Below are 12,632 nucleotides of genomic sequence, written 5' to 3' on the forward strand. Positions count from 1 at the left end.
CCCCTACCCATTAGGCAACCACCAGTTTTTTTCTCTGTATCCTTTACTCTTTTTATGTTTTGTTTGGTCTTTTGTTTTGCTTCTTTTTAAAAAAAAATATTTATTTATTTGAGAGACAGAGTGTGAGTCGGGGAGGGAAGAAAGAGAGGGAGAGAGAGGATCCAAAGCAGGTTCTGCACTGTCAGTGCACAGTCTGACGGGGGGCTTGATCCCATGAACTGTGAGATCATCACCTGAGCTGAAATTAAGAGTCAACCACTTAACAGACTGAGCCACCCAGGCGCTCCTTATTTTGCTTCTTAAATTCCACATATAAGTGATGGTGTCTTTGTTTATTTTACATAGCATAATTCCCTCTAGGTCCATTTATGTTGTCACAAATGGCAAGATTATCAATCTTTTTTATGGATGAATGATATTCCATTGCATATATATACTACATCTCTTTATCCACTCATCTATCAGTAGACACTTAAGGTGCTTTCATACCTTGGCTATTGTAAATAATGTTCCAATAAACATAGGGGTGCATATATCTTTCAAATTAGTGTTTTCATTTTCTTTGGAAACTCCATACTATTTTCCATAGTGGCTGCACCAGTTTCATTCCCACCACCAGTACAGGAGAATTCTCTTTTTTTCTACATCCTCACCAATACCTGTTATTTCTTGTCTTTTTGATATTAGCCATTCTGATTGGTGTGAAGGTAATATCTCATTGTGACTTTTATTTGTATTTTCTTGATGGTTAGCATCTTTTCATATGTCTATTGACCATCTGTTTGTTTTCTTTGGAAAAAAATCTATTCAGGTACTCTACCCATTGTTTAACTGAATTGTTTAGGTCTTTTTGGTGTTAAGTTGATTCTTTACATGTTCTAGATATTAACTCCTTATTGGACATATCATTTACAAATATCTTTTCCCATTCAATAGGCTTCCTTTTCATTTTGTTGATGATTCCCTTTGCTGTGCAAAAGCTTTTTATTTTGGTAGTTATTTTTGTTTTGTTTCCCTTGCCAGAGGAGACATATTCAGAAAAATACTACTAAGACTGATCTCCAGATTTAATGCCTATGTTTTCTTCTGGGAGCTTTATGGTTTCAGTATTATATTTAGGTCTTTAAAACACTTTGAGTTTGTTTTTGTATATGATGTAAGAAAATGGTCTAGATTCATTCTTTTGTATATAGCTGTCCAGTTTTCCCAAAACCATTTATTGAAAAGACTGTCTTTTCCCCATTGTATTTTCTTGTCTCTTTTCTGGAAGATTAATTGATCATGTAACTGCGGGTTTATTTCTAGGCTCCTGTCTTCTGTTCACTGATCTATTTTTTGCCAGTACCACACTGTTTTGCTTACTACAGCTTTGTAGCCTATCTTGAAATCTGGGATTGTGATACCTCGAAGCTTTGTTCTTAATCAAGAATGCCATGTGGGGTCTTTTCTGGTACCATAAAAATTTTAGTATTATTTGTCCTAGTACTGTGAAAAAGGCTATTGGTATTCTCCCCCCTAATTTTATTTATATTATTAAAAAATTTTATTTATTTATTTATTTTATTTATTTATTTTTTTAAATTTTTTTCAACTTTTTTTTATTTATTTTTGGGACAGAGAGAGACAGAGCATGAACGGGGGAGGGGCAGAGAGAGAGGGAGACACAGAATTGGAAACAGGCTCCAGGCTCTGAGCCATCAGCCCAGAGCCTGACGCGGGGCTCGAACTCACGGACATGCGAGATCATGACCTGGCTGAAGTCGGATGCTTAACCGACTGCGCCACCCAGGCGCCCCAAAAAAATTTTAAATCCAAGTTAGTTAACATAGTCTAATAACGGTTTCAGGACTAGAATTTGTGATTCATCATTTACATATAACACCCAGTGCTCATCCCAACAAGTGCCCTCCTTAATGCCCATCGCCCATTTAGCCCATTTCCCCACCAAACACCCCTCTGGCAACCCTCAGCTTGTTTTCTGTATTTAAGAGTCTCTTATGATTTGCCTCCCTTTCTGTTTGTATCTTATTTTTCTTACCTTTCCCCTATGTTCATCTGTTTTGTTTCTTGAATTTCACATATGAGTGAAATCATACATTTATCTTTCTCTAATTTATTTCACTTAACATAATACACTCCAGTTCAATCCATGTTGTTGCAAATGGCAAGATTTCATTCTTTTTGATCGCCAAGTAATATTCCGTTGTATGTATATATATGTATGTATGTATGTGTGTGCATATATATATATATATATATATATACATATATACGTATACCCAAAGGTGTATGTATATATATACACACACATATATATATACACAACATACATATACATATATATACATATACACAACATACATATACGTATATATACCACATGCATATATATGTATATACATATATATACACACATATACATATACATATACACACACACACACACACACACACGATGTCTTTATCCATTCATCAGTTGATGGATATTTAGGCTCTTTCCATAATTTGGCTATTGTTGATAGTGCTGCTATAAATATTAGGGTGCATGTGACCCTGTGAATCAGCATTTTTGTATCCTTTGGGTAAATACCTAGTAGTGTAATTACTGGATCACAGGGTAGTTCTATTTTTAATTTTTTGAGGAACCTCCATACTGTACTCCAGAGTGGCTGCACCAGTTTGCATGCCCATCAACAGTGCAAAAGTGTTCCCCTTTCTCCAAATCCTTGTCAACATCTGTTGTTTCCTGAGTTATTAATTTTAGCCATTCTGACAGGCATGAGGTAGTATCTCATTGTGGTTTTGATTTGTATTTCCCTGATGATGACTGATGTTGAGCATCTTTAAATTGGATGTCTTTTTGGGAAAAGTGTCTGTTCATGTCTTCTGCCCATTTCTTCACTGGATTATTTGTATTCCTGGTGTTGAGTTCGGTAAGTTCTTTATAGATTTTGGATACAAACCCTTTATCTAATATGTCATTTGCAAATGTCTTCTCTCATTCTGTAGGGTGCCTTTTAATTTTGTTGATTTTTTCCTTCACTGTATAGAAGCTTTTTATCTTGAGGTATTATTGCTTTTGTCTCCCTTGTCTCTAGAGACATGTCTAGTAAGAAGTTGATGTGGCCAAAGTCAAAGGGGTTGTTGCCTGTTTTCACCTCTAAGATTTGGATGATTTCCTGTCTTACATTTAAGCCTTTCATCCACTTTGAATTTATTTTTGTGTATGGTGTAAGAAAGTGGTCCAGGTTCATTCTTCTGCATGTCACTGTCCAGTTTTCCCAACATCATTTGCTGAAGAGACTTTTTCCATTCTTTCCTGCTTTGTTGATCTAAGGGAAACTGGATGTAACTTCATTCGGGTTTCATTCTGTTTGCTGGTTTATTTGCTTGTTCTTTGCTTCTGTTTTTGCTTAAATTGTTTTTTTTCTTTCTTTTATTTCTCTTTCTTGGATACAGAAAAAGCAAATTCTTTTTTATTTTTTGTTTTTGAATTTTGAAAAATTCTATTTTATTTTATTCTACTATTAATTTTTTATTTAAAAATTTTTAAAACTTTTTTTTACCTGCTGTTTCTCTTTTTTCCCATATTCTTCAAGATTCTTTCAACAAGCAAACTGAAACACACCTAGGATCTAGCTTCCTTATTTGTTTTTTATTGTTTTTAATTTTTTAATTTTAATTTTTTACTTTATTAATTTTTTTCTTCCAAAGTGACACAATATTTCACCTCAAAAGAAAGAACAGGAAGAAATGATGGCCAGGGATTTAATCAACGCAGATATAAGTAAGATGTCTGAACTAGAATTTAAGACCACGATTAAAAGAATACCATGTGGGGTTGAAAGAAGCATAGAAGACACCACAGAATCTCTTTATGTGGAGTTAAAAGAACTAAAAACTAGTCAGGCTGAAATTAAAAAGTGCTATAACCAGCAGAGCAGTGAATCAGTGATATACAAGATATAATCATGGAAAATAATGAAGCAGAAAAAAAGAGGGAAACTAAGGCAAAAGATCATGATACAAGACTTAGAGAACTCAGTGACTTATTTAAAAAGGAATAACATCTGAATCATAGGAGCCCCAGCAAATGAAGAGAGAGAAAAAGGAGCAGAAGGTTTATGTGAGCAAATTATAGCATAAAACTTTCCTAATCTGGGGAAGACACAGATATCAAAATCCAGGAAGCACAGAGAACTCCCATTAGATTCAACAAAAACCGACCATCACCAAGGCATATCACAGTCAAATTCACAAAAACACAGACAAGGAAAAAATCCTGAAAGCAGCAATGGAAAAAAGTCCTTTAACCTACATGGGAAGACAGATTAGGTTTTCAGCAGATCTGTCCAGAGAAACCTGGCAGGCCAGAAAGAAGTGGCAGGAAATATTCAAAGTGCAGAATCTGAAAAAATATGCGGCCAATAATTATTTATCTGGCAAGGCTGTCATTCAGCACAGAAGTAGAGATAAAGAGTTTCCCAGACAAGCAAAGCCAAATGAGTTTGTGACACCTAAACCAGCCCTGCAAGAAATTTTAACAGTGATTCTTTGAGTGAAGAAAAAACAAAAAACAAAGACTGAAAGCAACAAAGACTAGAAATTCAGAACAGAGAACATCTCCAGAAACGCCAATTCTACAGGCAAACACCAAGTCTACATGACACTAAATTCATATCTCTAAACGTAAATGGACTAAGTGCTCCAATTTCAAGGCATAGATAGGGAAACAGAATGGATAAGACAACAAGACCCATCTGTATGCTGCCTACAAGAGACTCATTTTAGACTAAAGACACTTGCAGATTGAAAGTAAGGGGATAGAGAACCAACTATCATGCTAATGGACATCAAAAGAAAGCAGGAATAGCCATACTTATATCTCACAAACTAGATTTTATTTTTTTATTTTTTCAAAATTTTAAATTTTTTAATGTTTATTTTGAAAGAGACAGAGAGCGAGCAGGGGAGAGGCAGTGAGAGAGGGAGGCAAAAAATCCAAAGCAGGCTCCAGGCTTTGAGCTGTCAGCACAAATGCAGGGCTCAAACTCACGGACTGTGAGATCATGATCTGAGCTGAAGTTGGACACTTAACTGACTGAGCCACCCAGACACCCCTCACAAACTAGATTTTAAAACAAAGACTGTAACAAGAGATGAAGAAGGGCATTATATTATAATTAAGGGGTCCATCCACCAATATCTAACAATTATAAATATTTATGCCTCCAACATGAAAAACCCAAATATATAAATCAATCACAAACATAAAGAAACTCATTGGTAATAATACCATAATTGTAGGGGACTTTAACATCCCACTTACAACAATGGACAGATCACCTAAGCCGAAAATCAACAAGGAAACAATGGCTTTGAATGACACACTGAACCAGATGGACTTAACAGATATACTCAGAACATTTCATCCTAACGTAGCAGAATGCACATTCTTCTTGAGTGCACATGGAACATTCTCCAGAACAGATCACATACCAGGTCACAAATCAGCCCTCAATAAGTACAAAAATATCAATATCATACCATGCATATTTACAGATCACAATGCTATGAAACTATTTGGTAAGACCACAAATACTTGGAAGTTAAAGAACATCCTACTAAAGAATGAATGGCTTAACCAATACATTAAAGAGGAAATTAAAAAATACATGGAAGCCAATGAAAATGAAAACACAACAGTCTAAAACCTCTGGGATACAGCAAAGGTGGTCATAAAAGAGAAGTATATGACAATCCAAGCTTTCTTAAAGAAGGAAGAAATGTTTCAAATGCACAATCTAACCTTACACCTAAAGAAGCTAGAAAAAGAACAACATGTAAAGTCCAAAACCAGCAGAAGGGAAATAATAAAGATCAGAGCAGAAATCAATGATAGTGAAATCAAAAACAAAAAACAAAAAACAAAACAAAACAACAACAAAAACAAAACACAGTAGAACAGGTCAACGAAACTAGGAGCTGGTTCTTTGAAAAAATTAACAAAATTGATAAGTCCTTAGCCAGACTGATCCAAAAGCAAAAGGACCCAAATAAATAACATCATATATGAAAGAGGAGACATCACAACCAACACCACAGAAATTCAAACAATAATAAGAGAATATTATGAGCAATTATATGCCAATAAATTGGGCAATCTGGAAGAAATGGACAAATTCCTAGAAACATATAAACTACCAAAACTGAAACAGGAAGAAATAGAAAATTTGTACAGACCCATAACCAGTAAAGAAATTGAATAAGTAATCAAAAATCTCCCAACAAATAAGAGTTCAGGACTGGATGGTTTTCCAGGGGAATTCTACCAAACATTTAAAGAAGAGTTAACACCTATTCTTTCAAAACCGTTCCAAAAACTAGAAATGGAAGGAAAACTTCCAAACTCATTCCATGAGGCCAGCATTACCTCGATTCCAAAACCAGACAAAGACCCACTAAAAAGGAGAACTACAGATCAATTCTCCTGATGAAAATGAATGCAAAAGCTCTCAACAAGATACTAGCCAATGGAATCCAACAATACATTAAGAGAACTATTTACCACAATAAAGTGGGATTTATTCCTCAGCTGCAGGGCTGGTTCCATTTCCACAAATCAATCAACGTGTTACATCGTAAGAACCACATGATCCTCTTAATAGATGCAGAAAAAACATTTGACAAATACAGCATCTTTTCTTGACAAAAACACTCAAGAAAAGAGGGACAGAAGGAACACACCTCAAGATCTTAAAGGCCATATATGAAATACCCACAACTATATCATCCTCAATGGGGAAAAACCTAGAGCTTTCCCCCTAAGCTCAGGAACACAACAGGGATGTCCACTCTCACCATTGTTGTTCCACACAGTGTTGAAGTCCTACCCTCAATAATCAGGCAACAAAAAGAAATAAAAGGCATCCAAATCAGCAGGGAGGAAGTCAAACTTTCACTTTTCACAGAGAACATAATACTCTATGTGAAAAACCTGAAAGACTCCACCAAAAAACTGCAAGAACTGATACTTGAATCCAGCAAAGTCAGAGCATATAAAATTAACATACAGAAATTGGTTGTATTTCTATACACTAATAATGAAGCTGCAGAAAGTGAGATAGAAAAATCAATCCCACTTCCCACTGCAGTGGAAACCATAAAATATCTAGGAATAACCAAATAACCCTAACCAAAGGGGTAGAAGATCTGTACACTGAAAACTATAGAAAGCTTATGAAAGAAATTGAAGAAGACACAAAAAAATGGAAAAAAAACATTTCATGCCAATGGATTGGAACAACAAATATTGTTAAAATGTCAAAACTACCTCAAGAAATCTACATATTCAATGCAATCCTTATCGAAATAACACCAGCATTATTCACAGACATACAACAAAGAATTCTAAAATTTGTATGGGATTAGAAAAAACCCTGAATTGCTAAAGTAATGTTGAAACAGAAAACCAGGGACACCTGGGTGACTCATTCAGTTAAGCAAATGACTTTGGCTCAGATCATGACCTCACAGTTCATGAGTTTGAGCCTTGAATTGGCTAAGCATGAGCCCTGGTTTGGGTGAGCTGAAGCCCTGCTTCAGGTGAGCTCCACTTGTCTTTCTACCTCTCGCTTACTTGCATCCTCTTGTTATAAAGAATAAGTAAATATATAAATACATAAATAAATAAATAGCTTTTAAAAAAAGTAAAAGAAAAAGAAAACCAAAGCTGGAGGCTTCACAATTTTGGATCTCAAGCTGTACTACAAAGCTGTAACTGTCAAGACAGTATGGTTCTGGCACAAAAACAGACACACAGAACTACTGGTATTTTGATAGGGAATTCATTGAATCTGTAGATTGAATTGAGCCATTGTTTACAAGTAACAATTCTTCCAATCCGTGAGCATTCCATATCTTATTTGTGTCATTCAATTTCTTTTATCTACGTTTTATAATTTTCAGAGTACAGATCTTTCCTCTTCTTGGTTACATTTATTCATAGGTATTTTATTTTAGTCTTTTTAATGCAATTGCAAATGGGAGTTTTTGAAATAATTTTTCTCTTTCTGGTAGTTTACTAGTATATAGAAACACAATGGAAATTTTTGTATATTAATTTTGTATCCTACAACTTTTCTGAACTCATTTATTGGATCCAGTAGTGCTTTGGTGGAGTCTTTAGTGTTTTCTATATTTGCTATCATGTCAATCTGCAAAAAGTGATAGTTTTACTTCTTTCTTACCAAGTAAGATGCCTTTTGTTTTCCTCATCTGATTGTTGTGTCTAATACTGTGTAGAATAAAAGTGGCAAGACTGAGAATCCTTGTCTTCTTCCTGATCTTAGAGGCAAAGCTTTCAGCCTCTTACCACTGAGTACCACCTCAATTGTTTGTCAGTATTTGTTATATATGGCCTTTATAAAGTTGAGGGTATATTTCCTACTTAACCACTTTGTTGGAAGTTTTCATCATGAATGGATGTTAACCTAAGTTGGAGCATGTCATCACTGCTCAAAATTCTCCAGTGGTTTCTCATCCTTAAAAATCCTTCTCAACCTCAAATCCTCAAAATGGCCTAGAAATAGCAAAGCCTACTCTTTTTAAGAAATGTTTACTTATTTATTTTGAGAGAGAGAGAGATTGAGCAGGGAAGGGGAGAGAGAGTGAGGGAAACCCAAGCAGGCTCCACACTGTCAGCACAGAGCCTGATGTGGGGCTTTATCCTACAAACCACGAGATCATGACCTGTGCCAAAATCAAAAGTCGGATGCTTAACTGACTGCACCACCCAGGTGCCCTGCAATGCCTACTCTTACTGCTGTTTACTACTTTATTTTTCTCCTTAGTATTTCTCTCAGGCTTATATTTAATGTATAAAGAATGCTGTTCATCTTTTTTCTGCCAGTACTAGAATGCAATCACATGAGGGTAAGGACTTTGCCTTTGCTTACTAATGTATCTCCAGAACAGAGAACACATAGTATACACTGAATATATGTTAAATGTATGAATGGAAAGAGGGAACAAATATGAAAAAATAAATTTTCTCAATAAAATCTCACTTACTTTGAGCCCCTAATATGGAAAATCCTATAAAAATAAAAATGATACGTATATAAACATAGAAGTAGATGTCTGATGAATTCCTAAGTCAGTAACCCCTAGGGACATACTTAAATCTTCAGTGTTCTACCATTCCCATGTTTTCCACAAAAACACTAAGGCACAGGGCTGACCCTGTGGAGCAGTACTGAGACTCATGAGCCTCTACTCAGCAAAGACTTGTGCATATTCTCCCCATGTCCACATTTACTTGACCATGGCTGTCATGTTGACATGCAGGGCAAACCCTGCACTGTGCAATGGCAGGCAGGTTGCTATGCTTAAAACAGGGGTTGTCTCTTTCCCTCCCTCTGCAAAGAAAAAAAATAGTTTGTGTGATATTTTTGAGGTTCTTAAAACATAGACATATTTTCTGAGCATCTCATATAGCAGTAAATGAAGACCCAATTTTTACTACCCACTTTGAGCTCACTAAATAAAGTGAGAAATGGGATCACTATGTGGTTCTTTATTTGGATAGTTACTAGATCTCATTCTGACATGAAGAGCAGCTTCTACTTTGACCTTCTAACAAAAGCATCCATTTTAAAAATAAGGAGTTTTCAATGGTCATTTATATCTGAATTCTCCTGCCTGATCATTCTTACATGTAACTTACATGTAACATATCAGGATCATATTTACCTGTGGGTAACTACTTTGATACTAAATGAAGAAATTAGACTCCCTAGGTCTCAGAGTAGTATCCTTGTCAACATTAATACAGGAGGTAATCTGCTGTTGACAGTAAATAATAACAATATTAAAATTTTATACCCTCACTCTGACATAATGTTCATAACCAGATGGTAAAAAAGGGAAGAAACAACAGAAAACTGAATGTTTTAATATAATTTCATGCCACAAAGTAATCCTTATGCAAGAGTTAATATACTTCAGGTAGGGCAAGTTGAAAATGAGATGGGATATATGGGGTGCCTGGATTGCTCAACTGGTTAAGAGTCCGACACTTGATTTCTGCTCAGGTCATGATGTCATAGTTTGTATGATCCACTGAGCCCTATGACTGGCTCTGTGCTGGCAGCGTGAAGAGCCTGCCTGGGATTCTCTCTCTCCTTCTCTCTCTGCCCTTCCCCTGCTTTTGTGCATGCTCTCTCTCAAAACAAACAAATAAAAAAGTTTTAAAAAGTCTAAAAAAATGAGATGGGATACAAAAACTGAGTGAGAAGCCCTGTGGCAGTGAAAAGACTAGTCTTGGGGTCAGGTGGACTGCTGCTGACACTGACACTAACTAATAAGTATGGCATTTTTAAATTTTCCTAAATTATTATTCACTCTTTGTTATGTAGCACTTTCAGGTATGTTTCTTTCATTAAGAAGGGCAAAGAAATTTTGAGAATAAGAAGATGTACCTCAGGGACAGTTTGCTGCCTTTGGCCAAGTTACTAAAATTTTTGTCTTAGTTTATGCTGATTCATTCTCAGATAACTTCTAAGAAATTTCTAGGCAATATGCTCAGCTTCTGTCCTTAGGAATTCTCCAACAGTGTGAATAGATTAGCTATCAAAATAATTTGAGATGGGATTTTATCAAATACAAGTCCAATAGCTACTCCCTACAGAAAAGCATCTACACATTGTTTTTGTGACTTTGTCTATTCAGTAAGCTCTCTCCTTTCATTTTATTCTTAAGATTTGCTATTTTCATGAAGACTTCTGTGACCATCAACAACCAAACAAAATTCATATGATTAATGGCTACTTTTTCTACAAAAACAAAGTTCTTTTTTCAGTCTGTAACCTCCTGATGACTTTTTTTTATTGTTTGCTATATTAGCTTATTAAACAGTTTGTCTTTTAATTTTTTTTACCATTTATTCATTTTTGAGAGTGAGAGAGACACAGCATGAGCATGGGAGGGGCAGAGAGAGAGAGGGAAACACAGAATCTGAGGTAGGTTCCAGGCTCTGAGCAGTCAGCACAGAGCCTGATGCGGGGCTCGAACCCACAGACCACAAGATCATGACCTGAGCTGAAGTTGGATGCTTAGACAACTGAGCCACCCAGGCGCCCCTAAACAGTTGGTTTTTAATTACCTATAACAATACTTCCCAGTGTGTGGAAAACAATATCCCTTTTCACTAGCAGCAATGCCTACTAGGGAGGAATGAAAAATATCATGTCTAAGGGAAGCAAGCTGTTGCTTAGGTTGAATGTTAACTGCTTTCTAAAAGAAACAAAAACAAAACAAAACAAAACAAAAACCCAAGTATTGATTTTATTTGAAAAGAAGTTTAATCAGATCCACATATAAATTTACATGTATCTGATCAGTTTATTTTCTCTTGAGCTCTGCATACCATTTATTTCATTTAACAGTACATTGTCTCCTTTTGATTTCTGATACATGAATACAGCAGTAACAATCTGAATGAAAATAACACTGTGCTGGAAATTTTAACTTAATACTGCCTTTTACATTCGGACCTCACTGCTCTAGCAATCAAATCCTGAACACATTTTCTCCTGACATTTCCCTTTCTCACGCAGGAAGGGTAAAAGGCCATTTTAAAATGACATGAGGAGAAAATCAATAATGTCATGTACATAGCAAAACACTACTAGATTTTTACAATGAAAAGCAAATAAACTAAAAACTAAAAACAAGCAAACAATGCAAGAAGGAACTCTTGAAGTAACTGCTTTTCAAGTAAATACTGTTCATCTCTACTTTTCATTCTATGGAATTATGGTAGAATTGATTTGAAGAGACTTTCTCCTTGAAAAGCTGGCTCATCAACTACTAACTGCTAACTTAAGACAGCAATTACATTCAAGACAGCTTTCTGTAAGTTCTTATCTGAAAGCTATGCTAGGACTTAACATTTAAAAAAAATAAATTTTTAAAGAATTTTTTCCCTATGTTACTCCCATATTAGTCTTTAGCATGTAGTGATAACCCACTGCCTAAATACAGCAAATACACACATTTCAATTTGTATAGTTTGTATTTGTGGCTTTCTGGGAAAATGTGAGGAAACTTGAATTCCATTTTCCATTTCAGTCTAATGTTTGGCTCTATTGTTCTCTAAATGGAATTTGTCTTCTATTTCAAAAAATTTTAAAACAAAAAGCTTGCTTTTATATAATAATAAGTGGAAGAGGTCAGAGGGCTTTAATATAGACAAAAAGGACTGGATTTATAGAACTTCATTGTCTCCATTCTTTTGCTCTTGGGCCTCCCAGCCCAGATATTCCTATGGCATTTCATCTTTGCCAGGTGGTAACAGCCCTAATACACTGCTTCTAAAGAGTTCTTCCGTGGGTCATTTAGAAAGAAAGGAGAGCTGAATGGCCATCATTGGACCCTCTCCTACCTTCTGGTCCTGCTACTGCCCTCCTCAGGGCCCACCTGGCTTCCAGGAATGAGAGGGCGGATCCCCTGTACTGCTTTTTATTTTTGCAGGACAACAACTCCATCTTTGGTGGAAAAGAAAAACACTTGGGTTGTTAAGGAGAATATACCTTAATTCCTTGATTTCTGCTGAGAAATAATTTTTAAAA

General features: G+C 35.6%; 1 protein-coding gene across 11 annotated transcripts in view; it reads right to left on the reverse strand.

Moving 5' to 3' along the window:
- The window catches only part of PSD3 (pleckstrin and Sec7 domain containing 3), a 746,112-nt gene that overhangs the window by 19,279 nt on the left and 714,201 nt on the right, over positions 1 to 12,632 (reverse strand). Inside the window, exon 20 of one of the 11 annotated variants that reach the window (XM_040496906.1) lies at positions 11,972 to 12,548. The exons of the other annotated variants lie outside the window; for them this stretch is intronic. Within the exon in view, the coding sequence (XP_040352840.1) occupies positions 12,399 to 12,548 (150 nt within the window). The 3' untranslated portion in view covers positions 11,972 to 12,398. Of the gene's footprint in view, positions 1 to 11,971; positions 12,549 to 12,632 lie in introns of those variants that run through there. 11 annotated transcript variants of the gene reach the window in all.

This window comes from Herpailurus yagouaroundi, unplaced genomic scaffold, assembly GCF_014898765.1.
Source record: "Herpailurus yagouaroundi ecotype Mexico unplaced genomic scaffold, PumYag 28, whole genome shotgun sequence".
Taxonomy (NCBI): domain Eukaryota; kingdom Metazoa; phylum Chordata; class Mammalia; order Carnivora; family Felidae; genus Herpailurus; species Herpailurus yagouaroundi.